The 25219-nt window shown below is 32.3% G+C and overlaps 1 protein-coding gene across 1 annotated transcript in view; it reads right to left on the reverse strand.

The window, feature by feature from the left end:
* Window positions 1–951: 951 nt before the first annotated feature.
* The window catches only part of LOC6052415 (AP-1 complex subunit gamma-1), a 66587-nt gene continuing 42319 nt past the window's right edge, over window positions 952–25219 (reverse strand). Inside the window, 10 exon segments of the mRNA XM_038252234.1 lie at window positions 952–2411; window positions 2471–2578; window positions 7932–8072; window positions 8139–8612; window positions 8672–8975; window positions 9038–9176; window positions 9355–9568; window positions 12959–13343; window positions 13410–13570; window positions 13632–13727. Of these exon segments, the coding sequence (XP_038108162.1) occupies window positions 2301–2411; window positions 2471–2578; window positions 7932–8072; window positions 8139–8612; window positions 8672–8975; window positions 9038–9176; window positions 9355–9568; window positions 12959–13343; window positions 13410–13570; window positions 13632–13727 (2133 nt within the window). The 3' untranslated portion in view covers window positions 952–2300.

The raw sequence follows: 25219 nt of genomic DNA on the forward strand, positions 1-25219 counted from the left end.
TTAAGTAACCTTATTTTTTAAAATACATATATTTCTTAATTTACTAAATTTGCTTAAAATTTAAATTTATAATTTTTTGAATTCCTTTTTTTTAACTACTATTTCTATTTTTTTAAATTTCAACAATTTCTGAATTTTCTAAAATTTATGCAGTGGTTAATTTCGTTTACAATTTCTAAATTTTCTGAAATTTGACATTTTTTTATCTTTCTAAAATTTCTGCATTTTTGTAAATTTTTGCACTTGCTTTAAATTTGGCTGAAATATTTGTTAAATTTCTGAATTTTCTCAAATTTCCAATCTTTCTGTTTTTATTTATTTTTAAATTTTTAAAAATAAACATTACATTGTCAAAACAATCTTTTTTTTCAATTTTCCTAGATCTCTTAAATTTTTTTTTAATTTCTATTTTATTAAATGCTTTTATTTCTGAGATTTCCGCATTTTAAAAAATTTCAGCATATTCTTAAATTTCTATTTTTGGTAAATTCTAAATATTCCTCAATTTTTTAAAATTTCTCAATTTTCTTAATTTTTTTTAATTTCATTTTTTTTTAATTTACCTACTAAATAAAATCATGGAAGAAGAATGCACTTGTTACCAAATTATGTTCGATGCTACAAGAGGACACGCTATGATTTAAGAAATAGTTTTTAAGTTTCACTTACCTTATTGGGGATGAAATGGGGAAGTCTAAAAAAGTCAAGGGATTTTTCGGCTGTTTAGATCCGCATCCATTGGCGATGTGAACCTGTTCGTGTGGAAACGGAGAACAAAAGCAATCAGCGAAAGTTTTTTTTTTCAGTGTATTATACATATATTTATAGAGCTGTTCTCAACTGTTGCTGCTTTGCTTTTTATATCGGGGTGTACTTGCATTTACTTCGCCTAAAGTTAACCTTTTCATTTTCTCTGATGAGTTTTTCGTTTCAACTCATCCTAAGTTTACCTTTTCATATTTGCAGCAGTTTATCTTTTGTTATCTTGTATCCACCCTTTCTCTCTACATTTCACCTAATTTTATTTACGGGGTTGTTCATTACTTTTTGTGATACTCCCTATAAGGTTTTCACATATCAATTAGTAGTGTTGGTTTTGCTAATTTCAAACCACGTTTTGTCACTTTTCAACTTTTTTTTAAATTTCACTTCACTTCATAACTTCGTTTTCTCTCATGGTACAAAAATACTGTTTTATCTTCTGTGTTTTTATATTGAAAGCGCGCGCGGACACACAAAGCAAGTTGGCTTCTTAAGCTTCGCGAGAAGAGATGGGTGGTGAAATGTTTTCTTGCAGGAGGGTAAGTAGATGTAGAGTAGGTTTATTCGCGATATTGTCTCTTCTGATTTTTTTAATTTAGGAGGGAAACGAATGGTCGAGCAAACTTAAACTTTGGAGCGTTTCACCGCGTTTTTTTGAAAACGAAAATTCTGTGAACCTTCCTTCATTTAGCCTTCACTTCACACGCTTATTTTTCTTGGACGGAAAATAGTACACTTGCCTCAGTATTTTTTTTTTATTATTATTATTATTTTGCTTTCACATTTAATTTTAATATTGGTTTCACGCAACACAATACGGGTTGTTCGCTAGAGCGTAGCACAACAAAACAAAATTGTCAAAACACAAACGTGTAAGCCGTTTCACAGAGAGTCTTCAACGTGTCTTTCCTTTGAGCCATTCCTTGCACAGCTGTTTGAATTTTTAACCTCTATTGCTCCCACGAAAAGGGATACTTTTTTTTACTGTAATTTTCTTTTACAACTCGATTATGGTATAATATCGCTTCATCTCACGGTTATTAGGAATATTTACAACGAATCACTTGCACTCTCGCTCATCCGGAATCGCACACACTCACTCAAGTCATGCCATCTATCTCACTAACAGTGTGTTAATTTCTCCTTCCCACCTCATCGATTAGTAATTTGAATACATTATGTTAGCGGTAAGTGTCAGAGTTAACTAGATTTTTTTTTAATTTTTGAAAGGGGAAGTTGATGTAGTAACTCAAAGCAAAACCAATTTTATAATTTTTACTCAAGGTGTGTGTGTCACTAAACAAGGGAGGAGGACTCACGATTTTTTTTCGGCACATCTAGCCAACCACTTTTTACCCCTTCAGTTGTCTTTAAATAGTTAAAAATATATACCTCTCTCTACACTCTCATGAAGAAATAAAACCAAGCAAAAATAAACAACTCAAACGACAGAGAACGGATAGTCGTCTTTTTTTCTATCGTAGGGAGGGACGCGACTAAAACTTAACCGTAATATTCACCACGTTCCAGTTCGGGTCTCATTCGAGCGGTGTCGTGGGGTCCTCGGGGAACCCGGAAAGCTCGGTCTGCTCCAGCACGGGGTTGCCGTCGCACTGGTACGATATCCGCAGGCGCATACGGAGGGTGGCCTAAAGAGGATCATTGTTAAAATATGATAACTTTTGTCAGAATATTCAAAACAATTTACCTTAGCAGTGCTGGTGATGCGCATTTCCTGCGTGATGGTACCACCGGGCGGTAACGCCGACCCCGAAGGGGACAACATCTGCAGCGAGAAGCTGCGCGGAACGGCGGCCTGGAACGGAAATAATAAGAAAATGATGTGAAATATCCAAATCAGCAAGCAAAAATTATTTGGAGATGCTGGGAGAATTTCCCCTTTCCTCTTAAAAAAGTGAATTACAACTAATGCCGTCTTCCAAAACCCTCATCCTGCTGTGCGATTCGAGTTGAAAATTTTCCAAAATATTCAAAAAAAATGCGAAAAAAGGCGGAAAATTGTTAACAATTTATAAAAATCGCAAAAAGTCGGAAATTTGTGAATTTTTCACAAAATGTCCCAAACAAACCTTAAAAAAAATACTATTTCTTCAAGAAATTCTAAATTCTGTCTTGAGCTTAAAATTAAAATGTAATGTACCATTCAATATTTTAAATTAATGGAACATGAATTGCCACACATCTTCATATTTTATATGAGTCAAAAGATATTAATTTATTTTTGGCTAAGTTTTTCGAAATAAACAAGCTTTTGTCTTGTTTTTGCTGAATACACAAACTCATACTTTTTTTTTAAAGTACATACTCAAATTTCATAATTTTCAATGGGAATCAAATGATGAAATATTGCCTGCATCTTCACTGTTTTAGAGTTTTATCTTTCACAGTTTTATTTTCGAAAATAAAAAAGGTAACTTTTTTGTGAAAATTTTAGTACTTTAGAAAAAATACGGTAAAAAACTAGAGCATTTTACTCCAAAAATACTAGCACAATGAAAAAGCATGCCAAATGTCGCTTCATTTGATACCCATCGAAAATAAAAAAAGTATTTTGTGTAAATTTGAGTACTTTAAAAAAATACGGTATTTTGTGTTTTTTTTTAAGTATTTATAATTTTAAACATATCATACAGTGCAGACTCGATTATCCGAAGGCCTCGGAAAAATTTCACTTCGGATAATCGCACCACGAAAAAAAATTTTTTTTTTTTCGTTGTCTAATTCTAAAAACGAAATTTTGAAAACTGCATTTTATTATTTAATAGGCAATCAACTATTCAAATTTGACTAAAATGGGGTCGCAGAACTTAAATTTGATGTTTAAAACAAGAAAAAGAAAAAAAACAAAAAAAATAATTCTGTATAATCGAGTCTGGACTGTATTATCAAAAAAAATCAACAAAATTATGTTGGATTAAGTAAATTTTAAAAATATATTAAAAAATTTATCATCGTCAGTTATCGTCAATAAAATTATCGCAATAACGATAACTATACATAAATTATCGTTATCGTCCTGAACTTTTGTTACCGAACTTCTATAATTTTATCGTTTACAACCTTGGAAATATGAAACTTTTTGATTTCGGCAAATTCACATTATAACAGAAATCATTTTTCAAGCCTTTTGAGTATTTCTGGAGTTTTTTTTTAAGGTCCAAACCAAATTTTCACTTTTTCCTTTTTGGTTGTTTTTGAAACCGCATTGAGTCAGGGGTATTAAAAAACAGCCAAAAAGCAAAATTTGCAAATTTGGTTTATTGAACCTTTTTTAAAAAAAAAAACTCCAGATTTTATCGCAATTCGCAATTTTCGCAATTTTCAATGTAAGAACGGGCCTTGACCGATCTTATGCACTAGGTTCCCGACGAACACGCACTGCCCTTACACCTACATCTCACCCTTGCTCTGAGTCAGTACGAGCAGCACGCTAGAACACGCTTTGAGTGTTCGTGCCAGGCATGCACACCTTCTTTTCCGGTTACGCATTTTAACTCGGCCGGGGGTGGTACATTACGTAGGGTTTGATGTAAGTATAAGCGCCTAACCATTTATAGTGTACCTATCAACTTTCATTAAAGCAAAAACTGTTTTATTTTTAGTTTGAATTCAAAAACTTATTGTTATTTACTGTGTATTGTTTTCTCCTGAAATCTTCCCTATTGTTGAGTCTGTTTATCTGTTGCTATTTCTTTTGTCGCGGTGTTTTGTTACAATTTTTGGTCCTAAGCATGTGAGCAGTTCTCTAGGATTTCGGTCATTCGATTTTTTTTTTGTATTTTATAATCCGACTGAAACTTTTTTGGTGCCTTCGGTATGCCCAAAGAAGCCATTTTGCATCATTAGTTTGTCCATATAATTTTCCATACAAATTTGGCAGCTGTCCATACAAAAATGATGTATGAAAATTCAAAAATCTGTATCTTTTGAAGGAATTTTTTGATCGATTCTTCGGCAAAGTTGTAGGTATGGATATGGACTACACTGGAAAAAAATGATACACGGTAAAAAAAAATTGGTGATTTTTTTATTTAACTTTTTATCACTAAAACTTGATTTGCTAAAAAACACTATTTTTAATTTTTTTTATTTTTTGATATGTTTTTGAGGATATTAAATGCCAACTTTTCTAAAAATTCCAGGTTGTGCAAAAAATCATTGACCGAGTTATGAATTTTTTAATCAATACTGATTTTTTCAAAAAATAGAAATTTTGGTCGCAAAAAATTTTTAACTTCATTTTTCGATGTAAAATCAATTTTGCAATCAAAAAGTACTTTACTGAAATTTTGATAAAGTGCACTGTTATCAAGTTAAATCCATATTTAGGTGACTTTTTTGAAAATAGTCGAAGTTTTTCATTTTTTAAAATTAGTGCACATGTTTGCACACTTTTGAAAAAAATATTTTTGAAAAGCTGAGAAAATTCTCTATATTTTGCTTCTTCGGACTTTGTTGATACGACCTTTAGTTGCTGAGATATTTCAATGCAAAGGTTTAAAAACAGGAAAATTGATGTTTTCTAAGTCTCACACAAACAGCCCACCATTTTTCAATGTTGATATCTCAGCAACTAATGGTCCGATTTTCAATGTTAAAATATGAAACATTTGTGAAATTTTCCGATCTTTTCGAAAACAATATTTTCAAAATTTTTAGATCAAGACTAACATTTTAAAAGGGCGTGATATTGAATGTTTGAACCTTTTGAAATGTTTGTCTTGATTTGAAAATTTTGAAAATATTGTTTTCGAAACGATCGGAAAATTTCACAAATATTTCATATTTTAACATTGAAAATCGGACCATTAGTTACTGAGATATCAACATTGAAAAATGGTGGGCTGTTTGTGTGAGACTTAGAAAACATCAATTTTCCTGTTTTTAAACCTTTGCATTGAAATATCTCAGCAACTAAAGGTCGTATCAACAAAGTCCGAAGAAGCAAAATATAGAGAATTTTCTCAGCTTTTCAAAAATATTTTTTTCAAAAGTGTGCAAACATGTGCACTAATTTTAAAAAATGAAAAACTTCGACTATTTTCAAAAAAGTCACCTAAATATGGATTTAACTTGAAAACAGTGCACTTTATCAAAATTTCAGTAAAGTACTTTTTGATTGCAAAATTGATTTTACATCGAAAAATGAAGTTGAAAAATTTTTGCGACCAAACTTTCGATTTTTTGAAAAAATCAGTATTGATTAAAAAATTCATAACTCGGTCAATGATTTTTTGCACAACCTGGAATTTTCAAAAAAGTTGGCATTTGATATCCTCAAAAACATATCAAAAAAAATAAAAATAGTGTTTTTTTGCAAATCAAGTTTTAGTGATAAATAGTTAAATAAAAAAATCACCAAATTTTTTTTACCGTGTATCATTTTTTTTCCAGTGTAGTCCGTATCTATACCTACAACTTTGCCGAAGACACCAAATCGATCAAAAAATTCCTTCAAAAGATACAGATTTTTGAATTTTCATACATCATTTTTGTATGGACAGCTGCCAAATTTGTATGGAAAATTATATGGACAAACTAATGATGCAAAATGGCTTCTTTGGGCATACCGAAGGCACCAAAAAAGTTTCAGTCGGATTAAAAAATACAAAAATTAAAATTGAAGAAAAAATACCGATTTCGTAGAGAATTGCTCATGTTATAAAAGTTTACCAAAAATACAATAGAATTTTTGTGTTAATCCTTTAACCATTCCATAAATTTAGTAAGGGCTCAAACCTCACTTGTCTGAAAAAAAGGGTGAAGATTGAAAACAATTGACAGTAAGAGAATTTATTTTATAAAACCAAGTATCAATAGTAAGAGAATGATGAGCGTATTTTGAAGAATAAAAATGAGAAGCTAGATGTACTAGATGTAAAATTAGACAAAAGTTAATAAATAGAGATACAAAACAAGCTTAGAATATAGTAATGATAATTTAAAGGACAGATAAAGAATTATTCAAATAAATAAATTCGCAATAAATCAAAAAAGATTAGGCGAATGATAAATAGACTTGATATAACTAGTAAATTAAGGAAAAGTATATTTTTAAGGAAAAAAAAACATAACAAAGTTTGTTACAGCAGTAACAATTGATAGAATTTAGTGGAAAAGCTTTGAGAGATAAGAGAATCAAAAGTTAGTAAAATTAAAATCAAATGTTGGATATTAAATAGAAGAATCAGTGAAGAATTGGGAATCATAAGAGCAAAATAAAAATAGGAGATAGGTGGTAGCTGAGAATGAAGAGAAGAGAAACCCCGTTGTGCGATGTTTCAGGTACATCCACAGCAGTTGACTCAACATACTGCGAATCAAAACAATACCGTCTACAATCACAAATTACTTCCCTTTCCCACATTGTCGCGCCCCTTTCTTTTAGCCAAAGGTTTACGATCCGTTTCCACAGGCCACCAGCTAGGTCATCATGAAAACCAAGCCAACGTGGAGGTAAGAAAATAGGACACTCGCAAGGAACCAGAGCTATACTGTTCTGATCAAGATATTTCGGATGATCTAACAGAACTACGGATGTAGTTAGTTACGCTCCTTCCAGGATGTTCCTTACGTGGACGTCAACCGAAGAGCACGCAACAAGGTCAGTGCCATTGCATGCTCTTAGGTATCAATCCTTGGCCTGCAATTTTTATGAAATCTCGTAAAAAATGCGAAAAATTGTAAAGAATAACTCGACTTAAAATAATATTTCATGATGTATAATAAAACTGACAAGTTACTGAATACTATTTTTGTGGCTTTTGATAAAAACCAACCTTTTGACGCGAAAAAACATTATTTTAATAAATATCGCAAAAAATATTTTTTGAAGTTAAAAAATATGTCAGATTGGTGCCGATTTTCTTTTTTTTTAAATATGTCAGTTAGTATAATACATTGAGTATATCTTTTATCCAGGTAAAAAAAGATAAACAGTAAAAATTCTCTTCTAATAAAAAATGTTTAGCATGTTAAATGCTCATTTCGACAGAGAGACTAGCAAAGCTGAGTAGCATTTTCAGCTGCAATCGCTTAATGTGTATGTAGTGAAAATCATTGTTTCTCGGACAATGATAACTTTATAAAGGTTGACCATTTATATTCAATAGTTCGGATGAAAGCAACAAACCGTGCTCAACACTCACCTGGAACAGATATTGTTCTAGTGTGCTCAACGAGTTATTTACAGCTGTCATGACAATCTGCAGACATCCACCACTATTTTTCGCTAGTAACTGTACAAGTAGACCGTTCTTATCTAAGGCTGTCAATGTTTTGGAGTGCTCCTGAAAGGGTTAAGCGTCTCAAGTTAGTTTCTGGATAAATCACAACTTATTCTAGGTTAGACTCACCTCATTATTATTAATAGACGAAAAGTCACTGAAGAGACTGTTGTTGGCCACAATGCTGCCGGTGCTGTTGTTGATGATGGGCGCCGTACCCAGCGTTGGCGACGCAATGCCACCACTGCCAACAAGCGGAATCGTCGTCGTTGGCGAGGTCAGATTCGAGTTCAGTAGGTTCTCCAGCCCGCCAAACGAGGACGAACCCGTCACCGCCGTCGTCGTCGTCGCCTTGATGCTGTTGTCGTTGAGACAGTTTAGATCGAGACCGACACCGCCTCCAAGTGGTGGGATGGCCGCTGGAGGAGTGCTTACGGGCATGTCGAGACCACCGAGGAGATCCAGCAGGTCTTGCGTGTTGGAATTGCTGGACGCTTTGCCGTTGGTGGTGGTCGTGCCCGTCGGAATGATGGAGTTTGTCGGAGGGACCAGGCCGAGTCCGTCGGCGGGGTCGTCTCCGCCGAGCAGGTCCAGCAGCGCGTTCTGGATTTAAAAGGGTTATCAGTTCCGATGACCTTCATTGCAAAAAAGATTCAACTCACTGTATTACTGCCAACTTTTCCCTCGCTACTTCCCGTCAGCAGGCCACCAATCTCCATCTCGTCGCCGCCACTCTCGATCAGGTCGATTCCGCCCGAGTTCTCATCGAAGAGACCGCCACCAGTGCCATTACCGTCCCCATTGCCGTTCGTCAGCGATTTTTGCAACTTGGGCATCTTCTCCAGCAGTGCCGGACGCAGATGGCTGTAGTCACGGAAGAGCTGCGAAAATTCCACCCCTCGCTGCTGCAAATCAATGTGCAGGTGCGTTCCGAACGCCTCCACGATCTGCTTCGCCCGGAGTTCCCTGCAAAAACACGCAGTTCAAGTTATTAACAAACCCACGTTCGACGTACCAAATCAACTCACTCTTCCGCGCTGTGAATCCGGGTGCTCAGCTTGGCTAGCGACACGAGCGCGTACTGCTTGCTCGATGTCGAAACCGACGTGGTCCACAGCAACTTCTGGTACAAATCCACCAGCTCGCTCTCTGCAGGGATTTCAACATCTATGGTTTAGAGTTGCGTTGCGCATTTTACGATTAGCGTGTGTTTGTTGTGCGGATTTTGTTGGTGGTGTTGTTGTGGTGAAGAACCAAGGAACCAAGAAGAAAACGATAAAAAAAACAAACTACGTTCTACTAAGACTGTTCTACGACCTTCAATTCTACACATCAACTACAATACCTTCGATCCGTTCGCTGCTCAGCATCAGATCGCCGTACTCGCCGATCGTCCAGATGGCCACCTGCAGCAGCGGCTGTTTGTCCTCGTACGAGTTGGTAATGTTGTGCAGCGAGTCCCACAGCCGGAGGCCGATGTAGGCCTGTTCCTCCGGGGGGCTATTTAGGATCAGCTGGATCGTGGAGGACACGACGTCGTCGCGGACGTAGTTGCCGGCCTGCGTGGGAAGGGGAAAGGGACATTTACGATTACAGGTATTGCTAGGGGCTAGTTTAGTTTGGTTGTACTGGTTGACGATGTAATTGTCTACTACCGTTACAAGCAAGAAGCCGGTGTCGGTTTGTTATTTTGACCCGAGGTCTTACTCAATTATTCATTTGAATTTAAAATTCATAAAACTCGAAAAAAAAATAAAGAAGCTAAAAAAAGTCAAAAAGCAAAAAAATCAAGAAGCTTAAAAAAATCTGAAACTAAACAAAATTTAGGAAGCAAAAAACAATAAGCTTAAAAAAGAACCAATGAAAAAGGTAGCGAATAAAATTCTTATTTTCTAATACTTCTTCAATTCGCACATTATTAAATTCATATATTCCTAAAGGGACCATCCATAAACCACGTGGACACTTTTTTTGGAATTCTCAAACCCCCCCCCCCCCCCTTCGTGGACAATTGTCCATACAAAAAAATCTTTTTGTATGGAGCGTGGACAACCGCCATACCCCCTAAAGTGTCCACGTGGTTTATGGATGGTCCCAAATTTCTTAAATTCTCATAATTCCAAAAACAACTTTCAAAATCTCAAAAAAAATAAAGTTCCAAAGTTCTTATTTTTTAAATCTATAAATTTTCTAAATTCCAAATATTCATATTTTTTCCAAATTCATAAATTTTCTACATTCTAAAATTACCCAATTTAAAAAATTTCTTAAATTGCAAAATTGTTTTAATGTAAATTTTCCTTAATTTAAAAATATCATGAATTCTAAAACATAAAAAAAAACAATGAAATAATCTAAATTATAAAATATTTTCGATATTCAAAATATCCAAACTATCCTAACTATTTAAAATATCCGAATTTCACAAGTTTCAAAAATATCCTAAACATCCTAAATATGTACAAAAAATTCTAAAATTTCAAGGAATCAATGAAATTCATAAAAAATAGAAATTAATGGAAATCTAAAAATTCATGAAAATTTAGAAATTCATGAAAATCTAGAAATTCATAAAAATCTAGCAATTCATGAAAATCTCAAAAATTGAAAATCTAGAAATTCTTGAAAATCTAGAAATTTATGAAAATCTTATAATTCAAGAAAATCTCCAAATTCATGAAAATCTAGAAATTTATAATAATCTAGAAATTCAATAAAATCTAAAAATTCATAAAAATCAAGAAATTTATGAAAATCTAAAAATTCAATAAAATATAAAAATTCATAAAAATTTAGAAATTCACAAAACCCTAGAACCGCAATCAAGAAATTCATAAAAATCTAGAAACTCATGACAATCTAAAAAATCATAAAAATCTAGAAATTCCGGCAAATCTAGAAATTTATGAAAATCTAGTAATTCAAGAAAATCTAGAAATTTATGAAAATCTAGTAATTCAAGAAAATCTAGAAATTCATGAAAATCTAGAAATTCATAAAAATTCAATAAAATCTAAAAATTCATAAAAATCAAGAAATTCGTGAAAATCTAGAAATTCATGAAAATCTAGAAACGCATTAAAATCAAGAAATTCATAAAAATCTAGAAACTCATAACAATATAAAAATTCATGAAAATCTAAAAAATCATGAATATCTAAAAAAAATCATGAAAATCTAAAAAATCATGAAAATCTAGAAATTTATAAAAAAAAAATTAATGAAAATCTAAAAATTTATGAAAATCAATCAATTCATTAAAATTCTAAAAATTCATGAAAATCTAGAAATTAATGAAAATCAGGAAATTCGTACAAGTCTAGAAATTTATGAAAAATTTGGAAATTTATTTTTTATTTTTAGAAGAATTTTTAAATTTCAGCAAGTTTTAAAATTTTGAAATTTGTATGATTTAAAAAAGAAAAAAAATAAAATTGACAAAAAAAAAATTTGAAAAGTTGAAAAAAAAAACTAGAAAATTAAGAAATTAAAAAAATGGTTCAAGTTAAGAAATAGAAATTGATTTAGATAAAAGGAAAGAAAATTTAGAAATTTACGAATATTTAGAAAATTTAAGAACATTATTATTTAAAAAAAAGAAATTTAATAATTTGAGAAAACATAAAATTTACACAAACTAAGAAAACAACAAACTAAAAGGACAATTTAAGAAAGCTTAGAAATTTAGGAAAATTTAGAAATTTAATAAAATGCAGAAATCTAGGAAAATGTATCAATTTCTCATTTTAAACATTTTAAATTTTTTTTTAATTAACGAAAACTAAAAAACAGGAAAATTAAGAAGTTTTTGAAAATTAAAAAAAAAATAAAACACTCAGAAATATCAAGAAATAAAAAAAAGTAGAAATAAAAAAAGTAGTTTAGAAACAAAGAAATTCAAGAAAATTTAGAAATTAAGGAAAACCCAAAAATTGAGAAATTTTTTCAAATGAATAAAAACGAAATTTAAAAAAATAGAAATTTAGAAAAATGTAGGAAATAGGAAAATTTTTAAAATTTCAGAAAATTTTAAAAAATCAAGGAAATTAAAAAATTTGAAAAAAATAAGAGATTGAAAAAAAATTAAAAAAAAATCTTTTTTAATTAACAAATTTCAGAAAATTTAAAAATCTTGGAAAATTTAGAAATTTACGAAAATTTAAATATTTAGGAAATTTTAGAAATTTAAGATCTATTTTAAAGTTCAATAAAATTTAAAAAAATGTTTTAATTTTAATTTAAGAAAATTTAAAAATAAAAAGCAAAAAATAAATAAAAAATAAAAAATATAAATAAAACAAAAAAATGGAAAAAAAGAAATGTAGGAATATTTTGAAATAACAGTTCGAAATAATTAGAAATCAAAAAAAGAAAAATTAAAAAAATGTTTTAAAAGTTTTTTTTAAATTTAGCAATTTGGGCAAATTTAGAAATAAAAAAAAATAAAGGAAGGTAGTTTAGTAATTTAAAAAAAAATTAATAATTTAAGAAAATTTAGCAATTTAAGAAAATTTTGTAATTAATAAATTTAGTAATTTAAGAAAATTTTGTAATACAAGTAGATTTAGGAATTAAAACATTTTAAAATAGAAATTCAAGGAAAATGTGAAAATTTTGGATACCAAATTTTTTTTTTTAATTCAGGAATATTTAAGAAAATATCGAAAACAAAAAAGTAGAAAGCAGTAGAAGATATCAAAAACAAAAAAGTAGCAACACAAGAAAATTTAAAAAAAAAATAAGAAAATCTGGAAATTTAAGGGTCAACTGGATCGCAAAAGGTTGTCCGATTTGGATCGCGGAGGTTGTCCGATTTGGATTAAATTGGAGTTCTTCCTTGTTTTGATGGCATCAACAGTCCCTCCAAAATAGATCTTGAACAGAAAAAAATGATTTCGAATGCTGATACGTTGGTGGTCGATTGACCCATATATAGATTCGCAACTTACCGCCACCAGCACGCTCAGCAGCGTGTCCAGCCGCCAGCGGATCGACGACGAGTACCGCTCGGCCACGTGCACCATCCGGCTGCTGCACTGCGCCTTAAACTCGGCGTCCGCCTTCTCCAGAAAGATGAGCAGCTCCTTCGACATGGCGCGAATGTTTTGCGAGTTGATGAGCGCGAACGACAGCTCCATCGCCCGGCGCCGAATGGACACGTCCGGATCTTTGAGACACTCCAGGATGGTGCTGCGGTGCCGCTGGACGGCGGAAATGTCCGCGTGGACCGTCCGCAGCAGGGTGTTGAGCGCCACGTAGCGGATGTTTTTGTCGCTGTTGAGCAGAAACCGGCCGAGGATGTTGACGGCCAGCACCCGGAGACCACCCTCGGACCTTGGGAGGAAGAGAGAAAGATGCGATTTTCGGGGGATTCTTCGATGCTTTGAAGAAGGATCTTACTTGATATCCATGATTGAGAGTACCGTCTCGTACAGAATGGTGTTGCCAACGTTTTTACTCGTCTCGGTGTTGGTGGCGACCTGGGCCAGAATGTCGTTCATGGCTTCCGACGCGTCCGGATCGTTGTGACCTAATATTCTGAGCAATCGGAGGATTTTAACCTAAAACAAAGAGATGAATTAATTAGTCTCAACACAAAGAATAACAATAAAGCAATCATACCTGAAGGAAGGGATCGCTGACTCCGCTGACGTCGTGCTCCGGCGAGTACCCGGCCAGGATTAGATTCTTCAGGATTCGCACCAGGTTGGGCACAATCTGAGATTGAATGGTGGTGAGATGAAAAGAAAGCAAAACGAGAAATAGAATTAATCCACACGGTGGCTGCAATAATGGTCCTTTTTTTTGCTTCTCCTCCGCAGGACGGCTTTTCCGTCGCCCTGTACTATAATCGGTTGGAAATCCTTTCTTTCTTTCTATTCTGCTTTGGGTTATGACACACACATACAAAGCGCTGCGTTGGCACTGCATTCGATGCAATGGGATTTTTATGCGAGCAAATGAGATGAAGATTTTATACTTTTTTTTTTTGTTTTTTCATGCTTGCTATATTCATGCTAGTCATATAGATGATTTGATGGAAGATGGAAAAAGAACAATTCTCTTAATTATTTTTTTTTTTGTCAGATAAACAATTTGTATTCAGGATTATTAAATTTGGGATGAACCATAATGAAAAAATAACCATTAAAAATAAAACTTAATTCGTAAGTATGTTCTAAAAATATGAAATTTCTTGAAGTCAAAATTACTCGCTCTACAGCACCGCCTTGGCGTTCTCAATTCCGAAGGCTTGATTGTTTAGTTGCAAACCTCTTTTTACACCTAAGCTTCCATCCACCCCGGGATTCGAACTGACGACGTTTGGATTGTTAGTCCAACTGCCAACCAGCGACTCCACCGAGGCAGGACCCAGGGAGACGACTCCTACACCTGGACTGAGCTAACGACCTAACCCTCTAGGTTAGACCGGGGCCAACATTTACTTCCCCATCCGACGGAAGGCGTGGTCAGACAAAGTATTTCCAGTAAAATGTCTGAACCACAAGGTCAATTACATCTGATTTCTATATTTGTGGATAAGAATTCAAAAATTAGATCTAATTAATACAAGTTTTGTAGATTTTTAACTGACAATGTTTTAAAATCAAGTTAACCCTCTACTGCCCAAATTTTTTTTCGAGAATTTTTATTTTTTCCGTGTTCAGGAGGTCATTTTGAGCAACTTTTGTTCTACGAAAAACTTTACTTCTCTTGTTTTATGTTTTTCTTGTTTCATTTTTAGTATTTTAATTTGCATTTATCTTGTTTAGTTTATGTTTGTTTTTGGTAGTATTTGGCCTACTCTACCACCTCCTATCATTACATTTCGCCTATCTAATTTTTTCATGTTTTTACAGTCACTTTTTCAATTTTTTGCATGTTTTTCACATTTTCTGCTATAAAATGGAACCATTATCATTTAAATTGTAAATAAATGCGTAGAGGCATAGTCTGGGGCACTAGAAAAATTACTGCATACTTCTTTTTACTTAAAACATAGCAAATGTTAGTAAAAAACACAGCCAAAGTTGACCCCTAAAAAAATTACATTTTTAAAAACATTGGCAAAGTCACATAAAACAAGTTAAACTTCAAACCCTAAAATTTTCGAAAATTTTAAAAGTTCTTCTTTCCAATGCTTTTTGAAGATCAAAAATTGGTTGAAAAATGGATTTTTGGCCCGAAGCCCGTCTAGAGGCGGGGTTGGGTTGTAGAGGGTTAATACATTGGTGAATATAAAATGTAAAAAAATAAATTTCCAAAGCTTGTTTTCCAAAAGCTCAAATTAATTTGTGTCCGCTGATTTTGGAATTAAGTTTTAGTAGGTATTTCCAGAAAAAAAAATATTATAATCTTCAAAATTTAATTAACTGCAAAGAAAATCAATCATTCACTTTCACGACCCCAACGGCTAGAATGGGGAGAGCACCCAAACCTATTTTTACTCCAAGGAACCGTCTACTCCAGGGTTCGAACTGACGAAAAAATCACTTCGAATAATCAAATGAGTCTGAACTGCAATAAAAATTTAATTAAAAAATTAACAATGTTGAATTTTAATTTCAATCTCTAAAACTACTTCAAACACATTTTCTATTTTTATCCAACTTCAATAGAACATTTGTAAACAATTTATAATTTATTATCACAGTTTGGAAACAGCTATAAGAAAATTTAAGTTAATATCATAATCAAGTTTGTTAGTCGATAAAATTATTGTCTAACGATAACGATTATGTTTTTTTTTCTTTTTTGGAAAATACTAAAATTTTCAAAAAATACCGTATTTTGCCTTCCTCACTGAGGTAAGGCTATAATCCTGCTCTAAATATGAACTTCGTATAAAAACGTCGTAGACCCACCTTCATGTATACATATCGACTCAGAATCGAAAACTGAACAAATGTCTGTGTGTATGTGTGTGTGTATGTGTGTGTATGTGTGTATGTGTGTGTGTATGTGTGTGTGTATGTATGTGTGTATGTGTGTGTGTATGTGTGTGTGTATGTGTGTGTGTATGTATGTATGTGACCAACAAACTAGCTCATGTTTCTCGGCACTGGCTGAACCGATTTGACCCGAACTTGTTGCATTCGACTTGGTTTAGGGTCCCATAGATCGAGTTTTATACAGATTGAAGTTTCGATAAGTAGTTCAAAAGTTATGTATAAAAATGTGTTTTCACATATATTTGGATCTCACTTAACTGTATGTAAACTATGTCCGGGTCCATCATCCGACCCATCGTTAGTTAGGTTATCAAAAGACCTTTCCAACGAGTTCAAAACATTGAAGATCTGGCAATCCTGTCTCGAGATATGGCCTCTTAAGTGATATTGACGAACTTTTTGGATGCCGGATTTCACTTAAATGTATTTAAACTATGTCCGGGTCCATCATCCAACCCAACGTTGGTTAGGTTATCAAAAGACCTTTCCAACGAGTCCAAAACATTGAAGATCTGGCAACCCTGTCTCGAGATATGGACTCTTAAGTGATATTTATGTACTTTTTTGAAGCCGGATCTCACTTAAATGTATGTAAACTATGTCCGGGTCCATCATCCGACCCATTGTTGGTTAGGTTATCAAGAGACCTTTCCAACGAGCCCAAAATATTGAAGATCTGGCAACCCTGTCTCGAGATATGGCCTCTTAAGTGATATTAATGTACTTTTTTGAAGCCAGATCTCACTTAAATGAATGTAAACTATGTCCGGGTCCATCATCCGACCCATTGTTGATTAGGTTATCAAAAGACCTTTCCAACGAGCCCAAAATATTGAAGATCTGGCAACCCTGTCTCGAGATATGGCCTCTTAAGTGATATTGATGTACTTTTTTGAAGCCGGATCTCACTTAAATGTATGTAAACTATGTCCGGGTCCATCATCCGACCCAACGTTGGTTAGGTTATCAATAGACCTTTCCAAAGAGTGCAAAACATTGAAGATCTGGCAACCCTGTCTCGAGATATGGTCACTTAAGTGATATTGATGTATTTTTTTGAAGTCTGATCACACTTAAATGTATGTAAACTATGTCCGGGTCCATCATCCGACCCATTGTTGGTTAGGTTATCAAGAGACCTTTCTAACGAGTCCAAAATATTGAAGATCTGGCAACCCTGTCTCGAGATATGGCCACTTAAGTGATATCGATGTACTTTTTGGAAGCCGGATCTAAAAAATAGATGAAACTTGTGTACACCCATATTTGTGAGGAAGGTTCCAACCTCATAGGTGGATTAAGTTAGTTTTTTCTGAAAAAGCTGAAATTTTTAAAATTTTCAGAATGAGTATCAACGCTGTGAAATTTTGTATGCTTTTTCACTTTATCAGAGGTTTTTTTTAACACTAAAATTTTCACAAAATACCTTATTTTTTCGAAAATTCTGAAATTTTCAAAAAAAATTATGTGGGTATTGAATAAAGCAAATTTTTGTATGCTTTTTCAATCCTTAGAGTTTTTTTCTAAAACACTAAAACTTTCACAAAATACCGTATTTTTCTTAAAAAAACTCAAATTTTTATTATTTGCAATATGGGATTAAAACGAAGCGAAATTCAATACAAGTGAAAAATACAAAATTTCGCCTCGTCATGCATGCAAAATCATGCAAATTTTAATACTTTCGAAAAACTAGGGTATTTTGTGAACAACTATGAGTACCTTTTTATACTTTGAAACTTACTACAATTAAAAATAGTATTTTAATTTATTCTATTAACATGGTATGGTTAAAACTAAAAGTTCTACTTTTCAGCACTGAAATGAGCGTTGAAAAGGGTTTTATCCACAATCCCCGAAATCATTTTCCGAAAATGTCACTTCCCAGATTTTATCAGGATAACGAGGTTTACCGAGTTAGCTAAATACGAGAAGTGCTGAAAAAATCATGTTTTGCAACGAGTTGCCTACATTTTCTTTTGCAATCCAGTAAACGGTTTATGAATGGAATGTTTTGTCAAACATCCAAGTGTAAAGTGAGCTCATCGCTAGAAACCAAAATTATTGAAAAATGTTACTTTTGGATACTAGTGCATAAAAATTCAACTTTTCAGCACCCATTTCCGTGCTGAAAAGTAGAAAGGAATTGCAAAATAGTAGTTTATGCAACAAGTTGCAAAAAAATGTTTTTTTTTTATTAAAACAAAAAAATATTGACAAATAGTGCTGAAAATTTCAACTTTTCAACACCCATTGGAATGACAGAAAAAGTAAGTAGTTTCATAACGGAATTGCAAAAAAGTGATTTTCGATTTAAATCGGAGAGCTCAAAAATGAATTTAAAAAATCGTCTAATTTTCTAAGTTTGATTATTCGATGTGAAATTATGGCGAGAGTTCCAACAGGTCGAATTTCAACATCAATTTGGTTTGAAAAAAAAAAAACAAAAAAAAAGCAAAAAAAAACAGATTTCCCAGAGAATTGTTCGACGAACGAAAAATGGCACTCCTGCCAACGGAAATGGGTTAACGTGGAAAAAAGGACGTCGTCGACGACGCCGACAAAGGACACAAAAAAAGAAGGGGGTAGAGCAGTGCAGCTCAGGGGGAAAAAAGAGTGCCCTCATTGTGTGCCGCAATTGCAACTTTTCTTTTCTGGGGGTGCAGCACACTTCGAGGCACACCGTTTCCTGGGCACCGTTGCTTTTGGGGGTGGTTGTGTGTGGAAAAACTGGAGGAAATTTGAATAATTAATGAATTCAGAAACAGAGACAGTGTGGAAGTAAACCAAAACATAAAAGCGGAATATACGGCGGCAGTGTATTCCTGCCCAGCTGATGATGAGATTTGGCCAATCAGCGACGAACGTGAAAATTTATTTGCTGGATGAAAATATTCATTGCACGTCCATGCACTTGCCTCGCCAATTGACATGAAAGCATACACACGTGGCCGCGGACATGCACGTGGGGAGCGTGAGGAGACGTTTCGATCATGCATAATGTAAAGTAAAAGCGTTAACGAGAGAGAGAAAGAGGATGAATGAATGTCACACCCAAGTCAAACGGTGGCGCAGCAATGATGTCGATGGAGATGAATGAGTAATTTTTATTGGCATGCCAGATGGCGCGCGAAACGGCACACATGAATTGAGTTGAGTAGCAAAAGTGGCAGAGCAGGCAGAGAAGAACACTCATATCAGAAAAAAAGCCCCATTCGAGCTGACCGACGATGCAGAAATGCACATTGCATGACATGTGCCACCAACGAAATTCATTCAGGCTTCTGGACGAACGAGCGAGCATGCATCATTGAACATGCAGATGATAATATTGATGTAGGGGGAGAGGTGGAAATGCACAGAGTTTTTGGCTGAAATCAAATTAAATTAAACATAAAGCAACAGAAATGAATAATGATAATTTTATTAAATAAGCTTGACATTTGGAAATGGTACAGAACAACAATTAAAAACGAATGCAATTTGAAACAATATTTTATTACTTTACGGAAAAAATAAAATTCGTAGATAAAAAAGTTTCGGAAAAAAATGTTTTCGGGAAAAATTTTTTTTTTTGGAAAATAAAGGTCAATGGGGGAGGGGGGCAAAAAATAAAAAAAATATAAAAATTTAAATAACAAGCCATAGTCTTCACATTTAAATGAAAAAAGTGTTTTAAAATGCATTTTACACTAGTTCAGTTGTTTTGCAACCATTAGTTTTCAAAAAATCTAAGATCTGACAAAAACAAAAAGTTGTATCGAAAAAAAAAATTGCATCGAAAATTTTCAAAAAACCTTAAAATTTTTTAATAACCCCAAACATGCTAAAAATGATTTTAAACGCAGAAGAATGTATTTTAATTTGATTTGAGCTGGTTGCACTTGAATTTTCATTGAAATTTTGAAGTTTATTGTAAAAATATTTTTTTTGCCCCCTGATTTTTCGGGTCAATTTTGAAGGGGGGGGGGGGTGGTTGACAAAAACTTTTAAAAATATTTTTACCAGCCTAAATGATTATTGGAAAATTGGCAAGAAATTACTTTTGAAAGAAAAATATTTGAAAAAAAAAAGATTTTTGGAAACAAAATCTTTTTACAAAAAAATAGTTTTTTGGAAAACAAATATTTCTGGAAAAAAAGATTTTTGAAAAAAATAATCCTTTGGAAATAAAATTATATTCAAAAAAAATATTTAAAGAAAAAAAATATTGGAAAAAAATGATAGTTGGAAAAAATATTTTGAAAAGAAATATTTTTTTGAGAAAAAAAAATTAGAAAAAAACTATTTTTGAAAAAGAAATATCTTTGAAAAATAAACATATTTAAAAAAAAACATAGTTTTGAAAAAAAAACGCATTTAAGCTAAAAACGATTTTTGGTAGAATATATTTTTGGAAAGATAAAGGTTTGGAAAAAAAAGATTTTTGGGAACAAATATTCCTGGGCAAAAATTTTTGGAAAAAAAGATTTTTGAAAAAAAAATCCTTTGGAAACAAAATTTTATTCGGAAAAAAATGATTTACAGAAAAAAAATCTTGGAAAAAATGATAATCGGAAAAAAATATTTTAAATAGAAATATTTTTTTGGAAAAAAAACTATTTTTGAAAAAGACATATCTTTTTCAAAAATAGTATTTTTGAAAAAGACATATCTTTGAAAAATGAACATATTTGAAAAAACATATTTTGGAAAAAAACGCATTTAAACTAAAAACGATTTTTGGTAAAAAATATTTTTGGAGAGAAAAAGGTTTTGAAAAAAAGATTTTTGGAAAACAGCATCTGAAGAAAATATTAAAAAAAATATTTTTGGAGAAAAACATATTCGTAAAGCAAAAATCCAAAAATATTGTAAAAAATAATTTCAAAAATCATTATTTTAAAAGCATTATTTTTTTTAATTGAAAAAAAAAAAACAACATAAACATTGAAAAATATTTGCAACGGCCTTCAAAATGATTTTTAAATTTTTGTTTGACAATATTTTCGGTTTTTAAAAAAGTATAAAAATTTAAATTACTACGCCTGTCCAGTCGTTTTGCCATCATTAAATTCCAAAATATCTAAGTATTGACGAAAATTTTATTTTTCGAAAATTAAAATTTTTGCGGTGATGTACATTGGGATTTCATAAAAATTCAAAACATTTTTAAACAAGCCCAAACATGCTATATATGAGTATCAATGCAGAAAAATGCATTTTAGATAGTTTTCAGTTGATTAGACTACTATTTTCATGGAAATTTTGAAGTTTTTTTGGAAAAATATTTTTTTTGCCCCCTGATTTTTCAGACCAATTTTGAAGGGGGGGGGGGGCATACACTTTGAAAAATATTTGCAATGGCCTTAATATTTTGAAAAGAAATATTTTTGGAAAAAAAGACTTATCATTGAAAAAAAAAACATTTTTTAAATAACATATCTGAGCAGTTCTCTGGGATTTCGGTCATTCGATTTTTTTTGTATTTTTTAATCCGACTAAAACTTTTTTGGTGCCTTCGGTATGCCCAAAGAAGCCATTTTGCATCATAAGTTTGTCCATATAATTTTCCATACAAATTTGGCAGCTGTCCATACAAAAATGATATGTGAAAATTCAAAAATCTGTATCTTTTGAAGGAATTTTTTGATCGATTTGGTGTCTTCGGCAAAGTTGTAGGTATGGATACGGACTACACTGGAAAAAAAATGATACAAGGTAAAAAAAATTTGGTGATTTTTTTATTTAACTTTTTATCACTAAAATTTGATTTGCAAAAAAATACTATTTTTAATTTTTTTTTATTTTTTGATATGTTTTAGAGGACATAAAATGCCAACTTTTCAGAAGTTTCCAGGTTGTGCAAAAAATCATTGACCGAGTTATGAATTTTTTGATCAATACTCATTTTTTCAAAAAATCGAAATATTGGTCGCAAAATTTTTTCAACTTCATTTTTCGATGTAAAATCAAATTTGCAATCAAAAAGTACTTTAGTGAAATTTTGATAAAGTGCACCGTTTTCAAGTTAAATCCATATTTAGGTGACTTTTTTGAAAATTGTCGCAGTTTTTCATTTATTTAAATTAGTGCACATGTTTGCACAGTTTTGAAAACAATATTTTTGAAAAGCTGAGAAAATTCTCTATATTTTGCTTCTTTGGACCTTGTTGATACGACTTTTAGTTGCTGAGATATTACAATGAAAAGGTTTAAAAACAGGAAAATTTATGTTTTCTAAGTCTCACCCAAACAGCCCACCATTTTTTAATGTCAATATCTCAGCAACTAATGGTCCGATTTTCAATGTTAATATATGAAACATTTGTGAAATTTTCCGATCTTTTCGAAAACATTATTTTCAAAATTTTCAAATCAAGACTAACATTTCAAAAGGGCCAAACATTCAATATTACGCCCTTTTAAAATGTTAGTCTTGATTTGAAAATTTTGAAAATATTGTTTTCGAAAAGATCGGAAAATTTCACAAATAGTTTCATTTATTAACATTGAAAATCGGACCATTAGTTGCTGAAATATCGACATTAAAAATGGTGGGCTGTTTGGGTGAGACTTGGAAAACATAAATTTTCCTGTTTTTAAACCTTTGCATTGTAATGTCTCAGCAACTAAAGGTCGTATCAACAAAGTCCAAAGAAGCAAAATATAGAGAATTTTCTCAGCTTTTCAAAAATATTTTTGTCAAAAGTGGGCGCACATGTTTGCTAATTTAAATAAATGAAAAACTGCAACTATTTTCAAAAAAGTCACCTAAATATGGATTTAACTTGAAAACGGTGCACTTTATCAAAATTTCACTAAAGTACTTTTTGATTGCAAATTTGATTTTACATCGAAAAATGAAGTTGAAAAAATTTTGCGACCAATATTCCGATTTTTTTGAAAAAAAAAACAGTTTTGATTAAAAAATTAATAACTCGGTCAATGATATTTTGCACAACCTGGAAATTTCTGAAAAGTTGGCATTTTATGTCCTCTAAAACATATCAAAAAATAAAAAAAAATTAAAAATAGTATTTTTTTGCAAATCAAATTTTAGTGATAAAAAGTTAAATAAAAAAAATCACCAAATTTTTTTTACCGTGTATCATTTTTTCCAGTGTAGTCCGTATCCATACCTACAACTTTGCCGAAGACACCAAATCGATCAAAAAATTCCTTCAAAAGATACAGATTTTTGAATTTTCACATATCATTTTTGTATGGACAGCTGTGAAATTTGTATGGAAAATTATATGGACAAACTTATGATGCAAAATGGCTTCTTTGGGCATACCGAAGGCACCAAAAAAGTTTCAGTCGGATTAAAAAATACAAATATTAAAATTGAAGAAAAAAGACCGATTTCGTAGAGAATTGCTCATCTTTGAAAAAACGCAAAAAAACGATTTTTGGTAAACAATATTTTTAGAGAAATTGGGTTTTGAAAAAAAGATTTTTGGAAAAAAAACATATGAAAAAAAAAATTAGAAAAAAGCCACGGTCTTTGAAATGATTTTTAAAGTTTTGTTTGACAATATTTTCGGTTTTTTTTTTTTCAAAAATCACATTTTTATCAAAAAAATACCCTATTTCGAATAGGGAGTTTAGCTTTTCAAATTTTTCAACTTTTTTATTTTGTTTTATTCGATTCATAATTAAGGCAACTGTCCATACAAAATGAAATTAAATTAAAGGTTTTTGGTATTGATTTCATGAAAGAAAAAATTTTTTTTTTTGGAAATGTAACATTTTTTGAGGTTTTTGCTTAGCAATACCTACAACATTACCCAATTTTTTCAGTATTTCCTTTCTCAAGAGTTAAATAATTTCTTAGTATTTTTTAAACCCTAACATAAAAGATATTTGGAAAGGTTATTATAAATATAAGTCAAATATCAGACTCTTCGTTTTTTCTGTTATCTTAATTCAATAATAATATTTGGAATACAGAATTTGATTAACGGAAAAATATAAGTCTTTCTTTATTTATGTAAAATCAAGTGAAAAATAATAATTCATTTATATTCATACAATTATGGGATATAGGTAGAATGAAAAAATTAGGCTGATGAAGATGCTTTAATTGTTATTTATTCATGCAACGAAAAACTAGTAAATAATCAATCATTCACCAGTACTATTGAAAATAATAAATGTGGTACATAACTGTCCCTGATCGCATAAATGTCCCATATGCATTTTCATCGTTTTGCCTTCCTCACTGAGGTAAGGCTATAATCCTGCTCGAAAAATGAACTTTTGAAATACAGCTCGTAGACCTATATTCATGTATACCTATCGACTCAGAATCGAAAACTGAACAAATGTCTGTGTGTGTGTGTATGTGTGTGTGTGTGTGTATGTATGTATGTGTTCAAAATTCTTGCCAAGTTTTCTCAGCACTGGCTGGACCGATTTTGATTAAACCGGTTGCATTCGACTTGGTTTAGGGTCCCATACATCGCTATTGAATTGTTTGAAGTTTCGATAAGTAGTTCAAAAGTTATATATAAAAATGTGTTTTCACATTTATCCGGATCTCACTTAAATGTATGTAAACTATGTCCGGATCCACCATCCGGCCCATCGTTGGTTAGGTAATCGAAAAACCTTTCCAACGAGTCCAAAACATTGAAGATCTGGCAACCATGTCTCGAGATATGTCCACTTAAGTGATATTGATGTACTTTTTTGAAGCCGGATCCCACTTAAATGTATGTAAACGATGTCCGGATCCACCATCCGACCCATCGTTGGTTAGGTAATCGAAAAACCTTTCCAACGAATCCAAAACATTGAAGATCTGGCAACCCTGTCTCTAGATATGGCCACTTAAGTGATATTGAAATACTTTTTTGAAGCCGGATCTCACTTAAATGTATGTAAACTATGTCCGGATCCACCATCCGACCCATCGTTGATTAGGTAATCGAATAACCTTTCCAACGAATCCAAAACATTGAAGATCTGGCAACCCTGTCTCGAGATATGTCCTCTTAAGAGATATTGATGCACTTTTTGGAAGCCGGATCTCACTTAAATGTATGTAAACTATATCCGGATCCACCATCCGACCCATCGTTGGTTAGGTAATCGAAAAACCTTTCCGACGAATCCAAAACACTGAAGATCTGGCAACGCTGTCTCGAGATATGGCCACTTAAGTAATATTTATGTACTTTTTGGAAGCCGGATCTCACTTAAATGTATGTAAACTATGTATGGATCCATCATCCGACCCATCGTTGGTTAGGTAATCGAAAAACCTTTCCA

The sequence above is a fragment of the Culex quinquefasciatus genome, chromosome 2, assembly GCF_015732765.1.
Source record: "Culex quinquefasciatus strain JHB chromosome 2, VPISU_Cqui_1.0_pri_paternal, whole genome shotgun sequence".
Classification (NCBI taxonomy): Eukaryota; Metazoa; Arthropoda; class Insecta; order Diptera; family Culicidae; genus Culex; species Culex quinquefasciatus.